This window comes from Dreissena polymorpha, chromosome 11, assembly GCF_020536995.1.
Source record: "Dreissena polymorpha isolate Duluth1 chromosome 11, UMN_Dpol_1.0, whole genome shotgun sequence".
Lineage (NCBI taxonomy): Eukaryota > Metazoa > Mollusca > Bivalvia > Myida > Dreissenidae > Dreissena > Dreissena polymorpha.
The window spans coordinates 32,706,209-32,730,085 of record NC_068365.1 but is presented as its reverse complement, the minus strand read 5'-3'; the positions used below and the strand labels follow the sequence as shown (position 1 = coordinate 32,730,085).

Genomic DNA, 23,877 nt, shown 5'->3' with positions numbered 1-23,877 from the left:
ATGTACCTTCTTATGGTGTTTGAGTTACAATTCAGAATAGAATAATGTACTATTAACGTTTGTCTGAAGCTTTAAGCACAGAGCGAGGACGGAAAAACGAAATAGCACCAAACAGAGATACATCGTTTTATCTAACGTGCGTAGAGAAAATGTAACATAAAGACATCTTGCATAAAAACAATGACGATCCTGGTCAAAATTGTTGGTTAATTAAATTCGATGAGGTTGAAAAAAACGGACATGCATACTTGCAAAAGCGTATATTGCTTTATAGAACGGGTTCGTGCAAAATGAAATGGAACTTAAACATTGAGTACTTATATGCTGCATGTCTATTTTAAGAGACATATGAAAGGAAACGTTAAGCACTTGCATCTAAATAGGATATTATTTTAATGTTTTTACAACATATATAATTAGGTGTATTTATCTTTTCTTCTACGTATTGAATTATATACCCGTGTAATAAAACCCTGCTTCAGCGATTTGTTCCCAAGTTGGCCTCTGAAATCGTGAATGCTGGTTTGCAAATGTATCTCGTCGAGATTGTAATGGTCGGAACTGCTCTTGCTTTGGCATGGAAGCGTCTTTCTGTGAAATCTAAAATAAAAATATACATACTCGTGCAGATGTTTCTGTGAAGTCTATTTAAATAAACATTATAAAATTGAAACATACTTTCAAATCAATATATACACACTTTGTCGAATATCAAATTTATTAGTCTAATTATTTATTTTGTTTGTTTTGCGAATACTATAACAATGACGAACGTAATTTCAATGGGTATTAGAAGCGAACAATAATAAAAAGATGTTCAAATTATATTTTGTTTGCAGAAGTCTAAATGTATCATATGCCACCGTGCAGTTTTAATCCTAGATGCATGATTTCTAAATACATGTAATATTCATTTCGATCATAACCTTGTCGTTGCGTAGAAGCAAGCTTATTGTCTTGATAAGTTTTCTGTATGATTGTGACCGCATGGATTGGGCCAGTTTAAATTTAAGAGACTTGATTCGAACACTGTTGGAATACAAGCATACAACGAAGAAAACATTTGCCAACAGATAAAGCAATATGTAAACACCATCAAAAAAGCTAGTTTGTCTTTAACAACAGAAAACAAAACAAATACTGTAGGTGATGCGTTAAGAGTAAATCTTTACATAAATTGAATTTGGAAGATGATAAAAAAGTAACATAAAAAACATTATAATACAAACTTAAATAAAAATAATAATTTACGCGACCTACCTTGAACGGGAAAAAACACATATATTACTTTCCACGATGTTTTCCTCTGCATTGCTGCCTTGTCTGCAAGAGCAACTTATATTGTTTTGGAATAAGCAGATGTGTTTTTTATGAATAATAATTCGATAAAAGTAAGTATGTTATAACACTTTTCATCATCGCATCATGTACATTTTTCTCTTATGTTTTGCTGCAATTTAATTTTGGCGAAGGCTTAATATGTCTACTTTTGGTTAGAGCAGACTAAATATACATGCTACATGTCACATATTGGAAAACAAAGAGTTAATCGAAATACCTGTCTGACTGTCTTTGATATAATACAATGGTTGTGGGAATCTCGTCTTCTAAAAATAAATAAAGTGTGTTTGAATAATGAATCTGTTGAAAGAATCAATATTACATATTTCAACCGAATTCTTACTTTACGTATTCAAACAAAATGACTGATGAGCAGGTGTTGTGTTGTAATATTAATTTGAAGGATCATTTTTACGCTGTTGATACATTGACAAAATGTTTTTCTTTGGATTTGCTAATTTTCGTTGTAGTTCTATTTTTGCTAGGACACAGTAATATTGAACATTTACCATGCTCTGAAATATAAATTGTATTTGCGTTGGTTGCATAACACAATTTTAATAAATAATACATGACATTGTTTTACATCTTAATAGAACAAGATGAAACGAAATTTGCAGAATGTTTTGTGCTCAAATTTTTTTTATCACGTCTTACATAAATACAAAAAAAATGCTGAACGAAATTAGTCAGTAATCGAGTTAATAATCTTTAAAATTTTAATTAGATTTTTAAGAGTCTGATGTGTCGCATGATGCCTTAAAATAAAGTGAAATATGCGCAATTATGTAATAAAGTATCGCTGAACAGTGTCTGATATTATTTACACAAGTTATATTTTGTGCGCCAAAGCGTTTAGGAAGAATCAGGTACCACATAAGTAAATTGACGTTTAATCCTTTCACCATGTTGAAAATGTTTTGATTTTATCAAGAATTTATTGTCAATCTCAAACAACTAAATCGATGTTAAAATGACAGCATTTCAAATGAAACAAAATAAAATGAGATTCACTTGTATAAAACTGAAATAAATTTCGTTTAAAACAAATACAGTCAATTAAGTGTAGTTTTCAAACGCGCTTAGCGCAAATAATATATATACATAACTTCAAGTGTGTTACGAATTTAATAACTAATGTATATATTCCACAGGAATCGAACACACACTTAAAATATATACCTTGTGTTATAAGAATTGAAACAAAGACATATTATTTATTAATCGCTAACGCTTTAGGAAGAACTCTACATTATAATCCGTAATATAATATGAATAATTATTATATGAACAAAGTATGGCATTTGCAATATGGCTTGATACTTAAATTTATAAACAATTATTAGACTACTCATACTCGTTTTATTGCTTTGCTCTTGAAACTGTTCCCGCTCATTTCGCAGGCGTACTTCATTTGTCTGAAACAATGTTGAAACCAATAAAATCAATCACCAGCATATTCGAATTAAAAAAGATTATGTACAGCTTATTAAATGTTAACAATTAATGGATGCTCGCTTAAATCAAAATCTAAAAACATCCTTTTAAAATATCAAGTAACCCTTACAGCAATAAGGCTGAGATAAAATATGGCTTCTAAAGAAGTAGTAATACGGTTTCTCGAAGATCTGACTTGTAACTTACTGCTTTTTTTATCAGACCATACATATACTAACCCGTCTAAGATATTTGGAATAAATGGTTATTATTATGACTTTTAGATTGGTAACAGGGTTTAAATAAGTTTTGACATAAGTGGCATTGTTAATGGACACACGTAACTAAGATGTAAAATTGGTCTTGATATTGTCACGACAATATTCTGACCAAAGGTGTATGTTTAATGTTTATGTTTAAATGAGTCGTAAATATGGTTTCTGGAACGTGTAATGTTCCGTTTTCAACCGTTTAATCTATGTTTTACACTCAAGCCACCCGCAACTTAATATATATATCGTCAGAATACACTCACATCTGTAATGATTTATAACTGTCACTTATATATTGTTAATAACGTTTTTTAAACATAGCATTATGACCCACGTTGTGTCTCCCATTGACAAGATTTCGAACTTGGCTTATTGCCAAGATAGCGTTTCTGACCAAGTTTCCATCAAGATTAAGCAGACAATCTGAACTTTTGAGTGTTAATGACCTTGACGTTGATGACGCGACTCGCAAGACGCACAACGATTGACGCGCTAAATTGGATTTTTACTTTTACAATAGCTGAACGAAATTGTTTTACATGGAATGTACCATCATTTGATATCAACATTAAACACATTTTCCGATGTACTTTTAATATAATCTAGAATTTAATTATTGCATAATTGCTTATGACAATTGTTAGAAAATTTTACCATATCATAATGATACTATTACACGACATGCGTTGTCCGTTCAATCAATTTAACATCAAATAGAAAACGAAAACCTTTAGAGCAAAAGGTCCATCGCCCTAAGGCGCTCACCAGAGAACAAAATAAAAAAACTATTCTGACTTCAAATATGACATCTAGATGTTAATAACATCTTAAGTTGACTTGCTAATCTCCGTTTTTTGTATCTCAAAGAACCCTGTTTCAATTTTTGCCAACATTTTATAAAGAAAAAATATTCTGAAAACTTAGAACAAGATTGGTCTAAAAATGTAACTTTTCGCTTTACCAAATTTACGGAAAACTTCCCCGATTCCTGGCGGCCGAATTTGCCAACAAACCAAAACCGATTTCAAAATAGGCACAGATATCACAAAAATATTCTGATAGAAATACACAAAAATTGATTTACAAGTTGGACTTCTTCAATGTTATAAGCAAAAATGTCACGCCCCTGTTGGCCATGTTTTTCAAAGGGTCGAAACCATTTTTGAACGCATCTAAGATATCATTAGAACAAATGTTCTTACCAAGTATTATGGGGATTGAACAATAATTATGACTTCTAGTGTCTCAACAAGATTAACTATACCATACAAGGACAAAAATCCCGTCCTCTGGCGGCAATACTTTTTTAATGAACCGAAACAATTGATATTATTTGAAGAAAAGTTCTGTCCAGCTTTTATGAACATTGGACAATAAATGTGACTTAACGAGTGTTTACAAAGTTTTACAATAGTCAGATAAGGAAAACTGTCCCTCCACCAAGTTACCATGTTGGTAACAAGACCAAAATCATTTTCGAACTCAGCTAAGATATCTTTACAAAAATGTTCTTATCACGTTTCATACATATTAGACCATGCATGTGACTTTAAGAGTGTTAAAAAGGTTTTGCTTTAGCCGTATAGAACCGCTCCTCGCGGCCATGTTTTTAACAGACCGGAACCTTGTTCGAAATCGGCCCCGATATCATTAAAGCAAACATTTTGAACAGGTTTAATGCAGATAGGACAAAATAAAACTTCTAAAATGTAAATGAGGTTTAACCATAGGCATTTGAGGTACACTATCCCGCCAATGGCTGGCCATGTTCTTCAACAAACCTTAATCACTTTCAATGTCATCTAAAATATAATTTGAACAATTGTTCTGACAAAGTTTCATTAAGAGTGGACAAAAATAGAACTTCAATAGTGTTAATAAGGTTTTTCTTTAATTTGACTTACTTGATCTAGTATTTGATCTCAAGTGGGCCAGTTTCAAACTCGGCCAAGATATCATAAGGAAAAAATGTTAAGACCAAGTTTCATAAAGATCAACTTTAAACATGGTCTCTCGAGTGTTAACAAGGCAAGTGATGGCGCTGCACGACGGACGACGAACGACAATCATAAAGGCCCACAATGATCACATTACGCTCAGTAAGAGCTCAAAATGCTATTGTATTAATATGAAGTAGAGACTTGTAAGACAAATCTTAAACTGAAACAAATCGTGTTTCTTTATTTGACTGTAATTGCTACGTTAATGATCTTTCGTTCTCTTACCGGTAAGAGAGTTGAAAAGGACTCATCTTCAGAACTAGTTTCACTTTCTTGAAGTTGGTTCCTCACACTAAAATAAAACAATACATGCGTTTGCAACTACACGCTATTTTGCAAGGCGCGTGTTATATTGTTGCGCACCAGCTGCTCCGTGTTCGTGTCAGGATTCTCTCAATAATAATATCCCTTACGCTTATTAAGTTAAATGCAGAAACAAGTCATTTTAAAGCGTTATGTACCTGTATTCTTTATAAGTCAAAACTCATACCATGTATTATGTGGCTGTAACAAGGTAAAACGTTAACATTGCAACATTCTTCTTGTAAATCACATAGAGCTGTAATTTCTCAGAAAATAAAACATGACATCAAGCAGTCAACTACCACAGTAGTATATTTTTTAAGGAATTATACAATCTGTTATATATTAATGAAGCGGACCTCTTAATTTGTTAGGTCTACAGTCTATTGTATTATAATACTAGCCATGGGCACTCAGTATATTTAGAATCTCTAACACTTTTCTGAATATTTAGACATTGACGTTCATGCCCTTGGTGTATAGGCCTGACTGAATTGCTCAACACAAATTATTGGCCATTTTTTATTCAAGTGACCAAAAAGTTGTTCACTGACCACTTTGACCTAACCTGACCAAGAATTCTTGGTCACTTGCCCCAAGATTAATGCTAAGCGGCTAAAAAGTTGGCCATGGTGACGTAAGTCGACACTTAAATGGTCATGACCGCACAATAATTACATAATGCAAAAATACATCGTTATATTAAATTTAGAACAGAACTTTATGTAAAAACAAATTATTGGCACTTAGAAAGATGGTTACACCACTTTAAACGAGAATAAGACATATCTAATCATAAACTGGGTCAGGCTTTGTTGTATTGCTGCCGAAATAGCTTAACATGACCAAAATTGAACGCAACAAAATGGATGTAACTGATCAGAAATCTGAGTGATCTCACACTAACGTACGAAAAATGTACTACTGTATGCATATTAGATAGATATGCAGCTAAGATGAAAAGTACGGTCACTTATCATCGCTGAAGCTTTATTGTGTGCGCACACTTAGATATCATAACATGAACAGTCCAGACACAGCAACCACAACAACAACAACAAAGTGGAATTTGCAGTAAACGGATGAAATGTTTTTAAATAGCTATGTCTATTATTTGTATGATGTTCTGTGAAACAACACACGTTCACAAGGAAATTAAATCATGGCTGCTTAAATAGTAAATCCATGATTTGTTTAAAAACAGGCAAGTTATGTTTCATTATACATGCAGTCAAATGTTAGATCATTTAGTATTCCTATATGCGGGAATATCAATGTACGTTTATATTCGGTTTACATCTAACATGGAAAAACAATCTGGAAACTGTTATTATCGACTAATTTTTATTAAAGAATACTATTATAAATACAAAATATTATTAAAACAGCATTGAAACCGCAATGCATAGCTTTGGGAGTTAGCTACGGTTTTAGAGTTAGTCGAACATCACAATAGCGCGAGATTATACTAAAATGTACCCATGCAGAAAGAACATGAAAACATGGATGCCAAAACGTGATGTGTAAATCGAATACTACACACACTAACATGTAGTGTACTACTGTCGTTATACCTACCGGAAATATATTAAAGCAATTCTGGAATAGGCTTTAAAGTTATAAGTATACAATTATACATGGTCGTCTATTAAATGTTTAGAAAACTTTATAAAAACACGATGTTTTCTACATGACCATAAAAATTGTGAATCAAACTATGCGTTAAAAGGTTGGTAAATATATTTTATCAACGGAACAAATTGCTCTGCTGCTAGTCTCTGAAGATTAAATCTTACAAAATTGAAGATATTGACGGGGATCTAAAGCATATAGCAAATATTGTGTATGCAAATATATAAAATTCACGTAATTTATTGGCAATAAATAAAATTCTATAACATAACACTTCACGATTGTAAAGAAATGTTTTTATATCGATACAAATTGAAAAAGACAGATTCCCAGATACAGATCAGAGAATAAGAAGCGCAAAGAAAGTCGTGGCAATATGTTTATTTTAAGATAAACATAAGTAAAGATTGTTAATTTTTATTTTAACAAGAATGGTATCAGTTAAGAAAGTTCGTGTCAAGAATAAAATGTTTATACGAGTACCCAAGAAAGATCAAGTATGACGTCCTTCTACCGCTGCTCTGAATGTGATCAAAAGATCTCTGAATAAGCATATTTTTGTGTACACTTACCTTTTATCAATCTCTCCTTCGTGTGTTGAGTTGTTGTTCACTAAATTAAAGACATGCGTGTAAAACCAATATTCGTAAATATCATTACCTGAACGTCTATGTAATACAAAACGTATATGTGCAAACAAAAACTTTTGCCTTGCTAAAGATTTTGAAAATATAAAAGCTCATTAAATTACTTTTTGTAATGTTACACGAACTGAACTGTTTGTTGATTTTATGTCTAACTAGACATACGTCAATTTATTTCAAATCTCTGAAAGTACTCAACGTTATTTTTCGATATGCATAGATATTTATATTGGAACGTGAGGTGAAGCAAGTTGATATTGCTATTTTTGTTAATGTTAACCAATTAAGGTGTAGAAAATATAAACAAGAGGGGCAAATATGGACCAATATATCATCTTTCATGTAATTGGGCCTGGTCGTTTTTGCCACATATGAATGGTAATAGTTTAATCAATCAATGTAGAACACAACACTCAGATGTTAAATATACATATCAAAACTAAGTTCCTTCTTGTTTCAATGATTCAAAGAGTGTTTATGATATATATTCAATATAAATTATTATTTCATCACCTAACACACATACAATGCTGGTTAAGACCGCTGTAAGAAGTAAAATGCAAAATGTTACATCTATTTGCCTTATTGTTTCAGAGACGAATATTTTTTAGAGTTAATTCATTAAAATAGATAACGTGACCCTCGGAATAGGCCACTTTTAACCTGAGGGATATGATTGGAACAGTGTTTGTAAAGAACTAATAAAGATTGTAACAGACAACCTAAAAAAATTGTTGGCATTTTTGTTTCAAAGAAAACGAGTCTTTAAGTAAGCATGCTAACTACGTCTTTATAGATCATATGACTCCTTGAACATGGCCTATATCGACCCATTGACATGTCTTGGCTTAAACAAAGGTAATTAAGGATCATTATATGATAAAATATGCCAAGTATTTATCCCTTAACTGTTCGGTTTCAGAGCAAATGATTGTCTTAAATATTTACTATACGTCTGATTAGATTTAGTGACCACCGGGGCGCGGCAATTTTGACAGGAGGGGCATGATTTAAACAATATTTGTAGAAAACCACTACTACCTGTAACACACTTAATATCAAATCTCTGACCTTCGCGGTATCAGAGTATATTTTAAAGTAAACCTCTTCACAAGTCTTTGAACTGCACATGAACCCTTTGGCATGGAAGATTTTGACACCAGCATGTTGATTGAAACAATCGTTCTACTGGACCAGTATCTGGTGTTACATACACAATATTAAATCTATTTGAGTCGTGGTTTTCGATATGATTTTTTAAAATTACATAATATAGAAATTTTAGTTTGTACTAGGACCCCTGGGGCTTTTGCCAGTTGTAGCCACGAGGTCATCGTAAAATACCACTTCAGGTTGTTATATGTTAAATATAAAACTACCTGACTCTTGCGGTTTCAAAGAAGACGATTTCTTAAGTAATTTGCTATATTAGGCTACACAAATCATGTGATGTATGGGAAGAGGTAATAATGTGCTCAAATGGACCAGCACAATCGCATGTGGCACGTCTTTAAATAAACCCCTATCCGTTCCGTTTCAGAGAAGAAAATTGGTAAAAGTCATATGTCATATAAATCATGTTTACGGTCCGTTTTTATCACAGGAGCACGATTAGCACAACGTCAGTTTTGAACAGCTACACAGTGCTACATGCCATATATAAAACATCGATCCATGTAGTTTAAGAAAATATTATTTTTAATTTATTTAATATACTGGAATCTATATTCAGTACGTAACATTATGGCGTGCCCAGTTTTCTAACTAAGGGCCAAGATTTCATTTGTTTATTGAAGGACCACTATACACATAAAATAAATCCCTAATCGTCGAGATCTCGGAGATTTTTTTTTTTATTTTATCGTTTGTACATTTATTTTTAGCTCTGAGTCATATATGTACGAGTTGAGCGACTTTCAAAGAGGTTGTCCAAGATTAATGCCTGTGTAGTTTTGTTAAAGTCTTAACAATCCTAAAAGAGATTTTCTTTGAATAAAATTTATTTCGCCTACGCCAACACATGACCGGCATAAGGTGGTCAAAAGAGTTGACATCGTGTATTTGATAGGTAATATTAAGAGGTATTTAAACGCTCGTCGACCATGATGACTGTAAGTTAATGGATGTTCCATGTGCAAAGACGCTTGCAACTGCATTGGGTTTTAGATTAACGTTTTAATTTAAAAGCAATAAATACAACGAGCGTCATACTCTCCAGGTTGGCCAAATTGACGTCATATATGAAAGCTACGCCCTTGCAAAATGTATAAAACGCTTTTTAAAATACCAACTGTTCAATTTGCAGGTATTACCTTGAGAGGGATCTACATACTGGCTAGGTTCTGAAGTGCTTGCTTGGCCATTACCATTCCCACAACTGCAAGAAAAAAAAACATTTGTGTGATGCACTAACATACACGTTATTACGTGGATTACGTGAATATAAATGTACTCCTTTGATTTAGGCAAATCCAATTATCTTAATTTAGCGTACTTGAAGTATGTGACATGTGAATTGGGATCATTTGTGGCAAGGCAACATCATTATCAACAATACCTCGTTAGTTCTCTGGGATCTGTCGCACCGCTTGTCGGACGCTCATCTGTAAGAATTAAAAAAATGTTTCAACATAATTTACATACGTGGCGAATAGTCGACCGATACGATTAATAGAACATTTTCCATCACGGAATAATGATTTAAAACGCAGAGAGACATATACAACAGCTCCTGTTAAGTTGGTTGCATTTTGTTTCCCTTGATAAAATTACATCTAACAGTTAACATTAAATATATGAACACAACTGAATTAAACGAGACGCTGTATGCATTATGCAAAGTTCATTTCATATACACCACTATTTGTTCGTAAGCCAAAATGACTTATTGTTATTGTGGAAAAGCAACGAAACTAGATATGACACGTGTGAGCGCATCTCTGAGCTATTGTATTAGTGAGCCTTAAGTGTCTTATGTGAAATGGGGGAAATTGTGTGAGAAGCGAAATATATATCACATAAGTTATTGTTTTACCTAACCTGTTTTCATGATGGTATTCCAATCATAAATGATACTAAAGCACATTCATTAGAACACTGTGTTTAAGTGAATGTTTTCTTTGAGATCGCAACACGTTTAAGCAGCGAAGATACACAAATATATTTTATTCGTATGTTTTATCATATGATTATCCCAAATAAAATGTTATATCAATATTTTGTTTTATAATGAAAAACATGCTAAAATGATTTTAATTCAAAACACGGAAATAAATTATATGTATTTAACTGGTTATTATTTGGTTTAAAACTAAAGCATTTCGTTTGTTTCTTTTAAAAGCGGTTAACGCAAAAGAAATGTGTGTGTCAACATAAACTTTGGTACGAAATGAGTGTTTATAATATCAAAACCACAGCAATCATATGCATTTATCTGTGACTAATACTATTGTGTTGGAATAAGTTGCGGTTCTTTTAATTAATGTGAAAATGTAATGGAGTGTGTAAGTTAATATATATGTACATTTGATTACACATGGTACTAAGCTGCAAAGTAAAAAACAAACATAAAACAATTATATTGCGAAAGCGACATTGTCATTTGCACGAATTACCTTGCGAGGGACCTGCACGCTTATTAGTTTCAGTTCTGCATGCTGCAAGGTTACCATCTTCACAACTGCAAAAACGTGCATTGAATTTTAACAGAAGAATATACAAATTATGTTGTACAAAATCATATTTGGCGAAAGTATAGACATATTTAATGTCTATTAGGGAAATACCTTTAAATATTGTTCTCAGTAATATTATAAAACAAATAATTTCATGATCGCGTGCGCTAATGAATATCATAAATGTGTAAATGTTATCACTTTACTTAGATAAATATTTCAGGGTTTTACCCCAAAAGGACACATTTATTTTATGTTCATATTTATTGCGTGTAATACATTTCGCGAACTATTTTCAGAATGGAGCCGTTGTAACTGGGTTTACAAACCAACATTTCCGTTCCATACTGGACATAATTAAAACTGCCGTAGATTTCAAACGTATTATGAACGGGCGTCTCTACAGGTCCTTCATATAGGCATTGTAACCAGGGCCGTAATGTATTATGGTGGTATTAACCCCGGACAGAAAATACAATGCAATAGAGATGACAGGTCAGTAAAGGTTACCGTCACACATTGGAAACACCAAAGTGTTTTTGAAAACACGAATCGAACAGAGCAAAGTATGCTCTTTAAAATTCATAACTGTCAAAGATGTATAATGGTTATAAACATAATTTATGGTAGGATTTGATTGAGTTTTCTCTATTAATTGTAATTGAATTAGAAAAGTGACTTGAAAAATACGATGACGGCAAAGCACAACATCCGACAAAATATGACAAGTTCTTATGCTTGTTAAATTTCGTCAGTACTCTAAAAACATGTGTCTGGTAGTCACTTTGGCTCAATACGGCTGGAGGCTAAAGCCGTGTGGATTAATGTGGTAAAACGTTCTTGAACATATTTATTTAAGTTTTCTTAATATAAGACATAACTATAGTCATATAACATTTAAAATTCAAATTACATTGAGAAAAATACATACGGAATTATTTTTCCAGATCGTTTTTATTATTGTATGACTTAGGTAATGTATCATGTTCATACCTTTCACCATAACCACTAGTTTACAAACAATCTTTTATTATATGTTTGCGATTTGTTTTATGGAATATTTAGTGTAATTGACAATATTTGTAACAAGATAAAATTATAATCCTCAATACCTATTCGGCAGTCTTCGATCCGTTGCATCGTTGTTCTGTTCCTCGTCTTAAATATATCAAATATTATATCAAAAATATTAAAACGCGGAGATTAATGGAGTAAATATACATTATCACGTATTTCGTATTTTAAACAGTTTAATAAAAGATAAAACATTTGCTTACAAAACCATAACCTTTTGAATAAGCTAATTTAAAATTTAATAATTTTTTGAATGATTGAAGCCATGATTTTTTAGCATATTATTATTTTGCTTGTTTGAATTTAATTTCTTAAAATCTTCGATAAGTTTAGCAGGAAACTTTTATCTTTCATGTAAAAATGTTCGAACAACACAAGTAGTTGTCTCATTATACTTAATATGTATGGATACATTAAACTCTATAAACAATATCAGGACAAACATAATTTGTTTATTTGTTTCAATTAAAAGCTTAGGCTTAATTTCTTATTATATACAAGACAATTCATACTATGTGACATGAAAAATGAAAGTATGCTTAGAATTTGGTTCACCTCCTTGGAGCGGTACAAGCAAAACAAAGAGGCTTTAAACATTTTGAGGCTAGCACTGCCTTAATCTTGGAACATCAACTATTGCTTGAAAGGGAACGTTATAAACGACAGCATTCGCAACGTACACAGATACATAAAATGATTTAGCTGCGGTCATCGGCATAGTTCGGTCAATGTCAAAACACACTGTGGGCTTAATTCTGTTGATGACTAGCCTTACATCACACGTAGCCTAGAATTAATAATAAAGCACACACGTGTAAATAAACATTAACCCGATAGGAACTTAATTCAAATTACAATTAAATAACCCAATGGTTAAGATAAACCAAAACAACACAACATTATCCTTTTCACATATAACACATTCGAGATCATCGTTATATACCTAAGGCTTTTTTAGTTATACACAATATGACATGGCAAATGTATCAAATGAACATTTCTAGCGAATACAGCAAGTTACAAAGATACTTATATAATTGACATTTATAACAAAATAGGGAATTTATAAATAAGACTTAGACTGATTTTTACTAGACATTTCTCACATTACATTTTAAAAGCCAACTTCAAGACCAATTATGTGATTAACGTGGTTCATTTCTGACGAGATAAGAATCACAACATTACATTTACATAATCTTAAAAACTTTTAAACGTTTAATATATCAAATTAAAACATTGAACGATATCACGGTCCATCTCATAAAGCAGATTATGTACATGTAAACACGATCACACAAGTTGTCAAAGCGGTATATATTACAGAGTGCCGAAACGAGCAAAGACGAAGATTGTGACGCACATCGCGGATGGCGAGAATCGAGGTTACGTTGACAATACATTGAGTCAACGTTGTCGATACCAATTACCCTCATCGAGTTTCCGTTTACAACAACAACGAACATGACGAGATGTGCGTTATAGTTAAGAACAACAATGACGAAACATATGTTAAAGTTGACGATGATAACGACGGTGATTGAGTAAACTTTTAAACCACTGATATCGGAATTTATTAATTTGTAAAGAATTCTTATGTACAAGGTGTTGTCCGTGCAGCAAATCAGCTTAAATTTACTGAACGTAATGTTTTATTTTGAGTCACGATAGTCAACATATTTATAATGCTTTTAGCCCATATAGGATGATTACAAAACATACTGATAATGTAATCAAATATATATATATATATATATACTATTGCATTTAGTGTTATATTAATTCTGAAACTATTGTATATCAGCGATTTTTACCGATTCACAATATCTTTAAACGCCTGTTCGTTCTTGAATAAAGACTGTAACGACAAAAATTCCCACAAAGTTTTGACTACCCACTATTTTTCGACATGAATTCCTAACAGTACTCAACTAATATTATACATGCGACATACATGTATAACATGAATATTACATGAGCGTTGCTTCTATAGATGACGGTTTGATACCTATATTGAAATAACATATTTCTAATAAAGCCATATTTTAGTTAGCTCTTGAAAACGTACACGTTTATATTTACAATGTAAACACATCGCTACCACATACAGTTTATTAATGTTAACAAATCGACCTAACTGGCCTATTTAAAGCTTTTGTGATCCATTGAAGAAAGTTCAGAAATTAACAACCTGTGCGGAAAGCTACAACAACAGGAGACTGCAATCAAGAGGGCGATCAGCAAAGCTACACAGTTATTTACAACGCTTACGAATGAAGATCCGGAGAAATGAATTCTCATTCCAAGATCACGATCTTCAACGACAATGATTTAAAGGCTGATTTTAGGGAATATGTATCCTGTCGCCATGCACTATACCAGTCGGCATGTTGGTACTTTAACACAGAATTGTTTTGTCAGTTTGACAAGCACCGTTTTGCTTTTAATCTTATCTAAGACATTTTCATTATTATTATTATTAACAAAATCATCATCATCATCATCATCATCATCATTATTTTTATTATTATTATTATAATTATTATACTTGGAAAATATGTGTGTAGTAAACAAATGTGTTAATTTCAAAAAAACAATTTAACAATTAATGCGATCGGTATTTTTACCAGAAATCCTATGTTCCCAGATCAGTGCCTGAATCCCGTGTAATGAGCTGATAAAATAGGGATCAAAGCTGGTTGCATATACTCATTGTAGACAACCGCTCTTTTGTACTGTTTGTTTTAGAAAGGGTCGATTTTAGATTGACTAAACTTGTCCTTTACGTGTTCTGTGTTAAGGATCTTAGTGCTTGAATACCTTCGTCAACCTGGAAAAAAACACTTTCTTTCGGAAAAATGCCTTACACAAATTCTCAATATAGTCTGGCCTAAAACCATCCAGGTGAAAACCTACACATAAGTACAGGGATGCCGACAATTACTGAAAACAAAACGAAAAGAAGGTGCCTCCTTGTTCATATTATAAGAAAGCCTCCCGACTCGCCCTTTTGCCAAATGACTGACACCATATGTGAAACATAACATTTTACTTTATTTATGTACACATATAACAGCCCATGACGTTTCTCGACAAATATTGAGTGTATTTCATGTTTCAAAATGGATCGGTTACGAAGAGAAACAAACTAGCCGTCACATCAAGACTGTAGCATGTTGCAAAATGAAAATACCAAAAATATTAATTAATAATTGGAGTTTGTCAATAAAGAAAAATATAAACGTTAATTGCTAATAAATCAATTTTTAAAACATGGTATTACCTTCGGAACTTGTCGAATTTGGCCGTGAGTTTGATTCAACTCCAGACATCAATAACAGAATTTGAGTGATTTTATGCCTGTATGCGTGTGGAGATTCACATCCCGTCTCGTTCAACCTTTAAATAATAATACATATGTGGATTATACCAATCGATCAGTTCCATCGTTATGTTATATATGTGACTTACAACACAAACAACACAGCTATTTTGTCATAAAGTTTCATTTTATGTGATGTCTGTTTGCATAAAACATACAATTAACGAGCACTTAACGTTTGTCTAGTGATGTGCGTATAAAACAACATCACATGCGGAATTTTGCTGACTTTCCTAATATTTTTGTTTTCACACATATAAGGCATCGCAACCTAATTTACTCAGAACAATAATTAAACCTTGTGTGTGTATTTTTAAGTTTATGAGGTCCCTCCGCGTCTAAGGCTGCATTATGTGAGGACCCGAAGTGTGTCCCAGCACTACAACTTATGTAGCTTAGACTCACAAAAATTGGGACGAATTTTGAATGAAAGCTGCAATTTCCAGCTATTTATTATTTTTTACTGAAGATTTTAATTTTGAGGTGGTCTTGTGCTGTGGATGAAAACCGTACCCGGAGGAAACTCCACCTGTCCGATATGGTGACCACAAACCAGTCTCACATGCGTCAGGAACGGGAATCGAACCCGGACAGTCTTATTAAACCTTGTAATTTAAAATTTGAATATGAACACGTCTTACCAATTGTAAAGAAACACTAATTTTTGCAATACTTTCGTTATGGCTATATGTCAAATGAGAGGCCTATCATTATAATTCTTTAGCGCATTCAATAGAAAAACAACAGCAACTTCCGTGGTTCATAATTTTGTATTATCCAACTTAGCGAGTGTGTTCCGATGCCCTATATTCGCTAAAATAAGGTTCCGAATAAGGTACCAATAATCATCAGGTCGACAAGAAGTAAATGGCGTGTGCAAAAACCCCACCTGTAGACAACATTTCGTATTTAGGTTTAAATCTTAGGCACATGAACGTAAAACTAGTATTCTAACGTACACCAAAGAAATCAATCCAAATATATGTTTACGTTTTCAGGCATCCCAAGTATGGCTTATATAATATATTATTCTATGAACACTTTTTATTATGTGTACTTATTTCTCTACGTAAACATTCGACCATTTATTAATAGAACTTAACAAATGCTGGAATCCCATTAATGATAAGTTTTTTGGGTGTGCTAAAACTAAACAGGTAACGGAGGAAATTGAAGTTCGTAATCGATACTCTCTGGTACGATATTGGATCCCATAAACTATAACTCGCATTTCTACGTAAATTTTAAGACGAACCAAATACATTTAGGAATTCATAATTGACGAACTTCCTGGTTCAATGCTGTTCATGCACTTCATCAAAGGACATTTTATATTTTATTTTGCTTTCATTAACTTTTCTTTCAGAATGTTGAGATAAAATCAACTCCAGATATAATTACATTATACAAAAGACAATTACCTTACAGACACAGACTATGCCGATCAACCTAGTCTTGTCTTTTATTCGTTAACCTTTTACTCATCCTACTTCCGTAATTTGTGGTGGGTTTATTGTTCGTTGTGCAGCTCTATTTTGATATTGTATTACTACATAAGCTAAGCGCTTATGTTCAGGAGTCCTACATTTTAAAAAAATAAATAAAGTTCAAATAGTCATAATGTCGACAAAGAGACAAAGGCACTTAAACATATAACTAATATTCCAACAGGATCAGCAAATTTGGCATCTAAATGCTGTTTATTGTGCGGGACAGGGGTAGGATGGGGGAAAAAATTGTGAGGCAAGAAAGAGTTAATCATTCATTCAGTGTGTTGAAAACGTGTGTTCCAAAATTAGCTGAATTTCGAAGTAAACAACAGTTTTATAGTATGTCACTGAAAAGTATTATACCTTTTAGAACAATATTGAATCTTATTTTTTAAAGTTATATGGCCTAGATTGTTTGTAATGCATTCTAATAACACGTGTAATGTATGTTTACGGCATATCTCTGAAACACAAATAATGTGCATGTAATTCTTCTTGATATATTGTAAATTGTCATTATTATTACATTCGCACATCTTTATCTTCAGATTGTGTAATATTGATGTCAAACAAGACTAGTACTTTATTCTGTGTATTTGTCGTATTTGTCGTATTTTTCCTATTTGTTTGGATTGTGTTTGTTTAATTCTACGAGTTGAGTACAATTTACACTACAGTATGTGATGAAATTGTTATGTTTGTACAATTATAAAAACAATTTAATTTTGAGATAAACCTTACTAAGATGATAATTTTTTAGTAACCAATCATTTAGGGACATACGTAAACTAGTTTGCGTGACATCCCCCAAACAGATGCATTCACAATAACAATTTATGCTCTAACAAGAATCCTATTTCAACAAATACAGGGTATAAAACATTGATTATTAGAACCGCTTACGCGCGCATATACACGAAATATATTGACAACGTATGCGTGTGATATAAAATATTGGAAGTCCGGCATAACCAATGTGTGTTGATCATATCCGTATACATAAAGAATATAAGGCTACTAGCATACGCATTCTGCTTTTCTTGAAGTATCGTTTTTTCTAATATCAAAAACAGGCGGTCGATGAATAATGTTAACACAGCTTCTTGTTGCAGTTAGTTTGATTGTTCAAATTCTACATCTTTCTTTTCCAATTCTTAACATTCACATGTTTCTTGGTAATGGCAACCTTGTTAAAAATAACAATGTTGTTTTCTGTTCTGTTCGTTTGAGCCAACGAAGAGTTGTACTCAGTCGAACTACCAGACACATATATGTATACTAAATTAATTAAAGGTAGGAATTAACATTTTTTAAATAGCACAATGTACGTGTTTCGACATGCAAAACATTATGTATGATTTTAATGATTATTATTGTGTTACTAAAGCAAATGAAATGTACGGCACTAGTTTATGTGTTCACTGCAAAGAAGAATGGCGTGCAGAAGGTTTGAATTTAATAAAAATGGACTTGTAAACTTTAAGCAGTTTTAACACATTAATTTGTAAAAGTTTTATCCAATAGTACCCATTGGCTCTTTAAAAATATATCTACTGCAATGTATCACTCGGAATTTGACGTATTTGTTTTCTATATAAAATACTACATGTACTGATTTGCGCGTCTTTTTTTAAGTTTATCACCTGGTATTTAGCAACACGCACGCTTTCAATGCGTGTAACTGAAAAGACGACGGCAACAATTTAAATTTCATAAATAAACATTTTTAACTTAACAGTATTTTACGATATTTTTTACAATAGAAAGGCGTGATGATGATGCCCGACATCGTCTTCAATGTACTGTTCAATTAGCCGGCTACCGGTTTACCGACGTCAATCAAAAGTAATAGTCGCCCGTTTACCCCGCACTCATAAGTATGCTTAGAACCGATTGGACGGTGATCATCACAGTTTGGCGACTGGAAAGGTACCTGAAAATTTCTTTTGATGCAGCTGTGTCAGCATAAATGACTTTGTAATGTGACTTGAATATTCGATAATAAGTCATACTATCCCTTATCAGTTGATTATCTTTTACCACTTGTGGCGTTTATTGCGATTATGCGCATACATATGTACCGAGCTCTCTATTAAAGTAGGGAATATTGATACATTTATAGAGAGAACTTGATTTATTTTTACAATCGCCATTTCCTTCACATTTTCAACTTAAATCGCAAGTTGAAAGATAACTACGATATTTGCGACTTGGGCAATCGGAAACGCTAACATCGCAATAATTGTTTTAGCTTTCTATTATACCTCTTAATTGATATTCACACATGACATGCTTATTTCAAACTATCAAAGGCGGGTATGTACCTTTCAATGCGAAAATCTGCATTTGACTGAAATGTTACAAAGCTTCGCTAATGAATATCTCCTTGACTGTTCAAGTTAAAATTAAAAAGTGAAATTAGACTTGTACATTTTTATATTACCCTCAACAATGAAACTATATTATACATATTTAGAAAGAAACAATAAAGTTATAGCCAATGGCGGATATGTACTTTTCAATAAGAAAATCTGCATCGGCCTGAACTGTTACAAAGATTCGCTAATAAATATCTCCGATTATGTTTACGTAACAATCAAAACGCTTTCTTAGTCTTGTATATTTTTATATTACCTATAAACCGGAAGTATGTATAAAGAAACAATAATGTTATACTTTTCAATAGTCTAACTTGGCCTCAAATCTCTTAAAGTATAGTTATTTAATACCCGCTTAAAAAGTTAAAAGGATAAAGTTATAGACTATACATGTTGATATCATATATATATATATACTTTTACTTCGTTCATTATTTCCAAAACGAAATTATTAAGGTTTAGGCAATAAATAATATTAACACGTATCGTTATGTAGCATAGTTCGTGGGGAACACAATAACATAAACGTCCATTTCAGTTTTCTTTGCGATTTATATCCGACTAATTTTTGCTTATGAAACTCAACCCAACGTTTTCCAATGTTCGTTAAAACAAGATAAAAGCCTTTCGGCCTCGCGACACAAGAATTTGTTTGTCCGCTATGCCCAGTTGTGGTACTGTCCAGTTACCTAGGTCAAAACAGATATAAACAATTGAACAGTCGATTGTAACGTGTGCCAGTTCTGACCGGCCGTGTGCAAATTTACATGTCTAACAGTTGCAACGTAAATATGACGCATGCAACGGACACATAACGAATACATACGGAATTGACCGGTGCTAATTAGGATAAGTAAATAAACAAGGACTCATCAAGTATGATAAATGCCCTGAGAGTCCGACACTTATGGACATTTTATACCCGAGGCAATGAAATGATGGTTTAGGCGTGACTGCCTGTTGGAGATTGTATGTAATTTGGGTTATAGCGTTGATCAAAATTTCGATTATTACATTTATTGAATGATGATCCAAATATTCGTTACGTCAAATTGCTTACTATTGGTTCAGAGACACATATTTTTTTTCTAATATGTTATGTTTATTTTTAAATCGCGTTTAATTTATAATAATAAACGCGGTATAAATATTGAAACTTTTTTCATCTTTCACATGTTTTCAGTTCTTTTGTGAGAAATGATGATATGTGTATTTGATTCAAGCAAGTGGATACGCTGTCGAAGCTCATGATTACGCCTGATAACAGAAGGAAATAAGCGAACTGCCAAGTGATATATATTTTTTTTTTCGTTTTCGCCGCGCGAATTTCCGATACTTTCTTTTGGTCCGAATGAATGTCATTCAATCTTAGTTTTGTTTATAGATCTTTGCTTAAATGTAGCTCGCGATAGTAACTCCGCCTTGTTACCCCTACGCATGCGCAGTACTAGCTAAAGCTCTCATTTTTAACTCCGCCTTTTCACCCGTACGCAAACGTAGAGTGCTAGCATCCCTTTTTAGCCCTAGCAATCCAAAACAAACCGTTTTGACCTCCAAAAACTCCCGTAAAACTCGTAGAGTTGATTGTTAGAGATTAATCCCTAAACAACCCGGATTGTCCGACATTAATTCCCAAAAGTATTTATCTCTTAGCAACCCTTTATTTGCGAAACAAAATCCATAACTCCACTCGATAGCTATAAAAAGGAGATGTATTTTGTTTAATTTAGTGTTTTTATTTATGAAAAAAATCGACCTAAAAATTAAATTGCTATGCGTCCCAAATAATTAGGATTAAACATTAAAATGTAAGACACCTGATACAATGAATGCTTCAATGTCCTCTGTCAAACTATACAAAAATCGTAACCAGTTTCATTCCAAAATAGTTCCTTAAAATTCAATCTGTATGAAAAAGCAAATTTTGGTCAACTACATTGCACATTATTTAAAAAGGATCGTCGATGTGTTTTTGTTTATTTAAACTGTATAATATCATGAAACCTTTTGGTTGTGAATATGTATAATATATTAGATTATGAGCTGTCAGAAACCGTGTGTAGATAACATAATATTGCTCAATAAAAATATGCATTTAATTTGTATAGAAGAAACATAAAACCTGCTTGATAGTATTTAATTTAATAATTAGGTTAAAGGAAAACAAATAATTAAAATAACTTACTGCGATGCATAGTTTGATGCTTTGCAGTATATCTTAGCTTAATCAAACATATGCCAAACAGTTTGAAACGCACAATGTTTTACACAACTGTTTACTACCAATCCCCTCTGGAGGTTTCTGTCACTTCCAAAGCTACCTTGCACACTGTATGACCCAATGGCACCGATATGTTTTGATATCAACCCCCATCGTGCCTGCAGTGGAAACAAACGTTTTGACCATCGTCATGTTTCCAAGAAAACTTGTGCGGCATGAATAATATTTTATATACAATAAAGTGTACAGCGACAAGTTGTTAAAATTGTTTGTCCCTTTAAAAAGTTAATGGGTTTCATAGAGGGTTTATTAAATAGACATTAGGCAAACAGTCCATGAGTATACATGTTCAAAACATAAAAAAACATATATAAAGGCAGGAAATCAGTTTTGAATATTATTAATTGTCAAAAAAGTATCAAAACATGAAAAGGTATAGGACAATTGGATTACAGATTTTAGAATCAATTGTACAATGTTATAACGATAAAATAAACAACAACAACGGCAATTTACAAGATAGCGAGAAGTCAAGTTTAAGTAATAAATTATACATAATTAATCAAATTAATATTTATACAGGTTCCTTTGACTAAATACTTTATGTTCAAACATGACCAAGTTTATGTTGGTATTTGTTTTATCAGATTTCATTAATTTAATAAACTTTATAACGTTTAGTAGTTTCCAGTATTATTTATTTATATAAAATTTAATATCATCATATAATTAACATTAAAATAAAAATGATTTTCATCCTCAAGAACATTTAATTGTTGAAAATTTCTCTTTTAAAAAGGTATAGATTCAGGTGTATGCCATCTGCCTGATTCAACTTCTATTCTATGAGATGAAACCCTTAATATACATCGATCAAATCAAAACTTATTTACACTAACATTTAAAAGTTATTTAGCAATTCAAATTGACAAAACTGATTGTTACTTATTGCTCTTAAAGAATAATAAAGTTCTGACATCCAATTTTCAATTTTGGATAAATGTATCATTTAATCTAATATGAAAATCATTTATTTCATATTCAAAGAGGTATATAGTTTCAATACGTGGTATTCTACGGTCTTGAAATTTTACCGCAGTCTAAAACAGTATGAAATAAATAAATATTTTTAAGAATATTATTTACTTAAAAAAATAAAATGCACGTACGCTTTTCACAACATCACTATTGCATATAAAACAAACATTTTAGGGAAATATTGTATTAAGAAATAGTCAATATTTTAACGAATTGAGAAAACGTATTACCTTGGTAAAACAATAGCTTCTACCTTCCAAAATCGCTGCCAAATTTATCAATTTAAATTAAAAATAAATCGAAAGTACTTTCGTTTACACTGCAAATATACGAGTGCGCGACTTACCAAATACCCAATCATAAGCAAACTACCGGAAAACCCTTTAAATAGGATTAGCTGTTGAAATGTGTACTGATCCTAGGGGGTGGTGTATTCCTCTGTACAGACAACGCTTGCTCAATTAAATAATCTCCAGTAAATAGTGCGTTAGCTTTTCACACTACACCTCCGGGTAAGAATTAAATCAAACAACAACAACTAGGATAACGGGTGCTTTGACAAAACCGAATTAAACACTTTGTTAACGAATGTATGAACGCTGTAGTTCATAACAGAGGAGCATCTATTGACACCAACTTGTGTTAACGTCTGTAACGAAAGCATCAACATAAAAGTGTGAGTAATAAGAAATAATCGTCACAATCATATTGTTTACTTTTTTCTTAAGTTTCACAAGTTTAAATGAGGGCATTTAAGGATTGGCGCGAGAAAAAAACAGTTTCATTTCAAATTCTTAAAATAAGATAATGTGGGACGGATTATATATAAATTGGTTAGATTGCCTATCATGCCTGATTTTTTATTAGAACTTACATTTTCGAAATCGGCCGAAGGTCGGCGCATGCATTGAGGTTAACCTTACCAAATTACATCATTCATGACAGCCAAGTCAATGTACTATCATTGCAATGCCTGTTACTATAACATGAT

At 32.3% G+C, this 23,877-nt stretch overlaps 1 protein-coding gene across 1 annotated transcript; it reads right to left on the bottom strand.

Annotated features, from left to right (window-relative positions):
- Positions 1-1,256: 1,256 nt before the first annotated feature.
- LOC127849739 (uncharacterized) lies at positions 1,257-23,239 on the bottom strand. The gene is made up of 12 exons (XM_052382490.1): positions 23,117-23,239; positions 21,901-22,006; positions 15,661-15,776; positions 12,416-12,461; positions 11,244-11,308; positions 10,187-10,232; positions 9,942-10,006; positions 7,558-7,597; positions 5,276-5,342; positions 2,699-2,759; positions 1,559-1,607; positions 1,257-1,323 (listed from the first exon to the last, which is right to left on the bottom strand). The coding sequence occupies exons 3-12, from the start codon at positions 15,707-15,709 to the stop codon at positions 1,257-1,259; spliced, it is 555 nt and encodes a 184-aa protein (XP_052238450.1). The 5' UTR covers positions 15,710-15,776; positions 21,901-22,006; positions 23,117-23,239.
- Between the last annotated feature and the right edge of the window lie 638 nt (positions 23,240-23,877).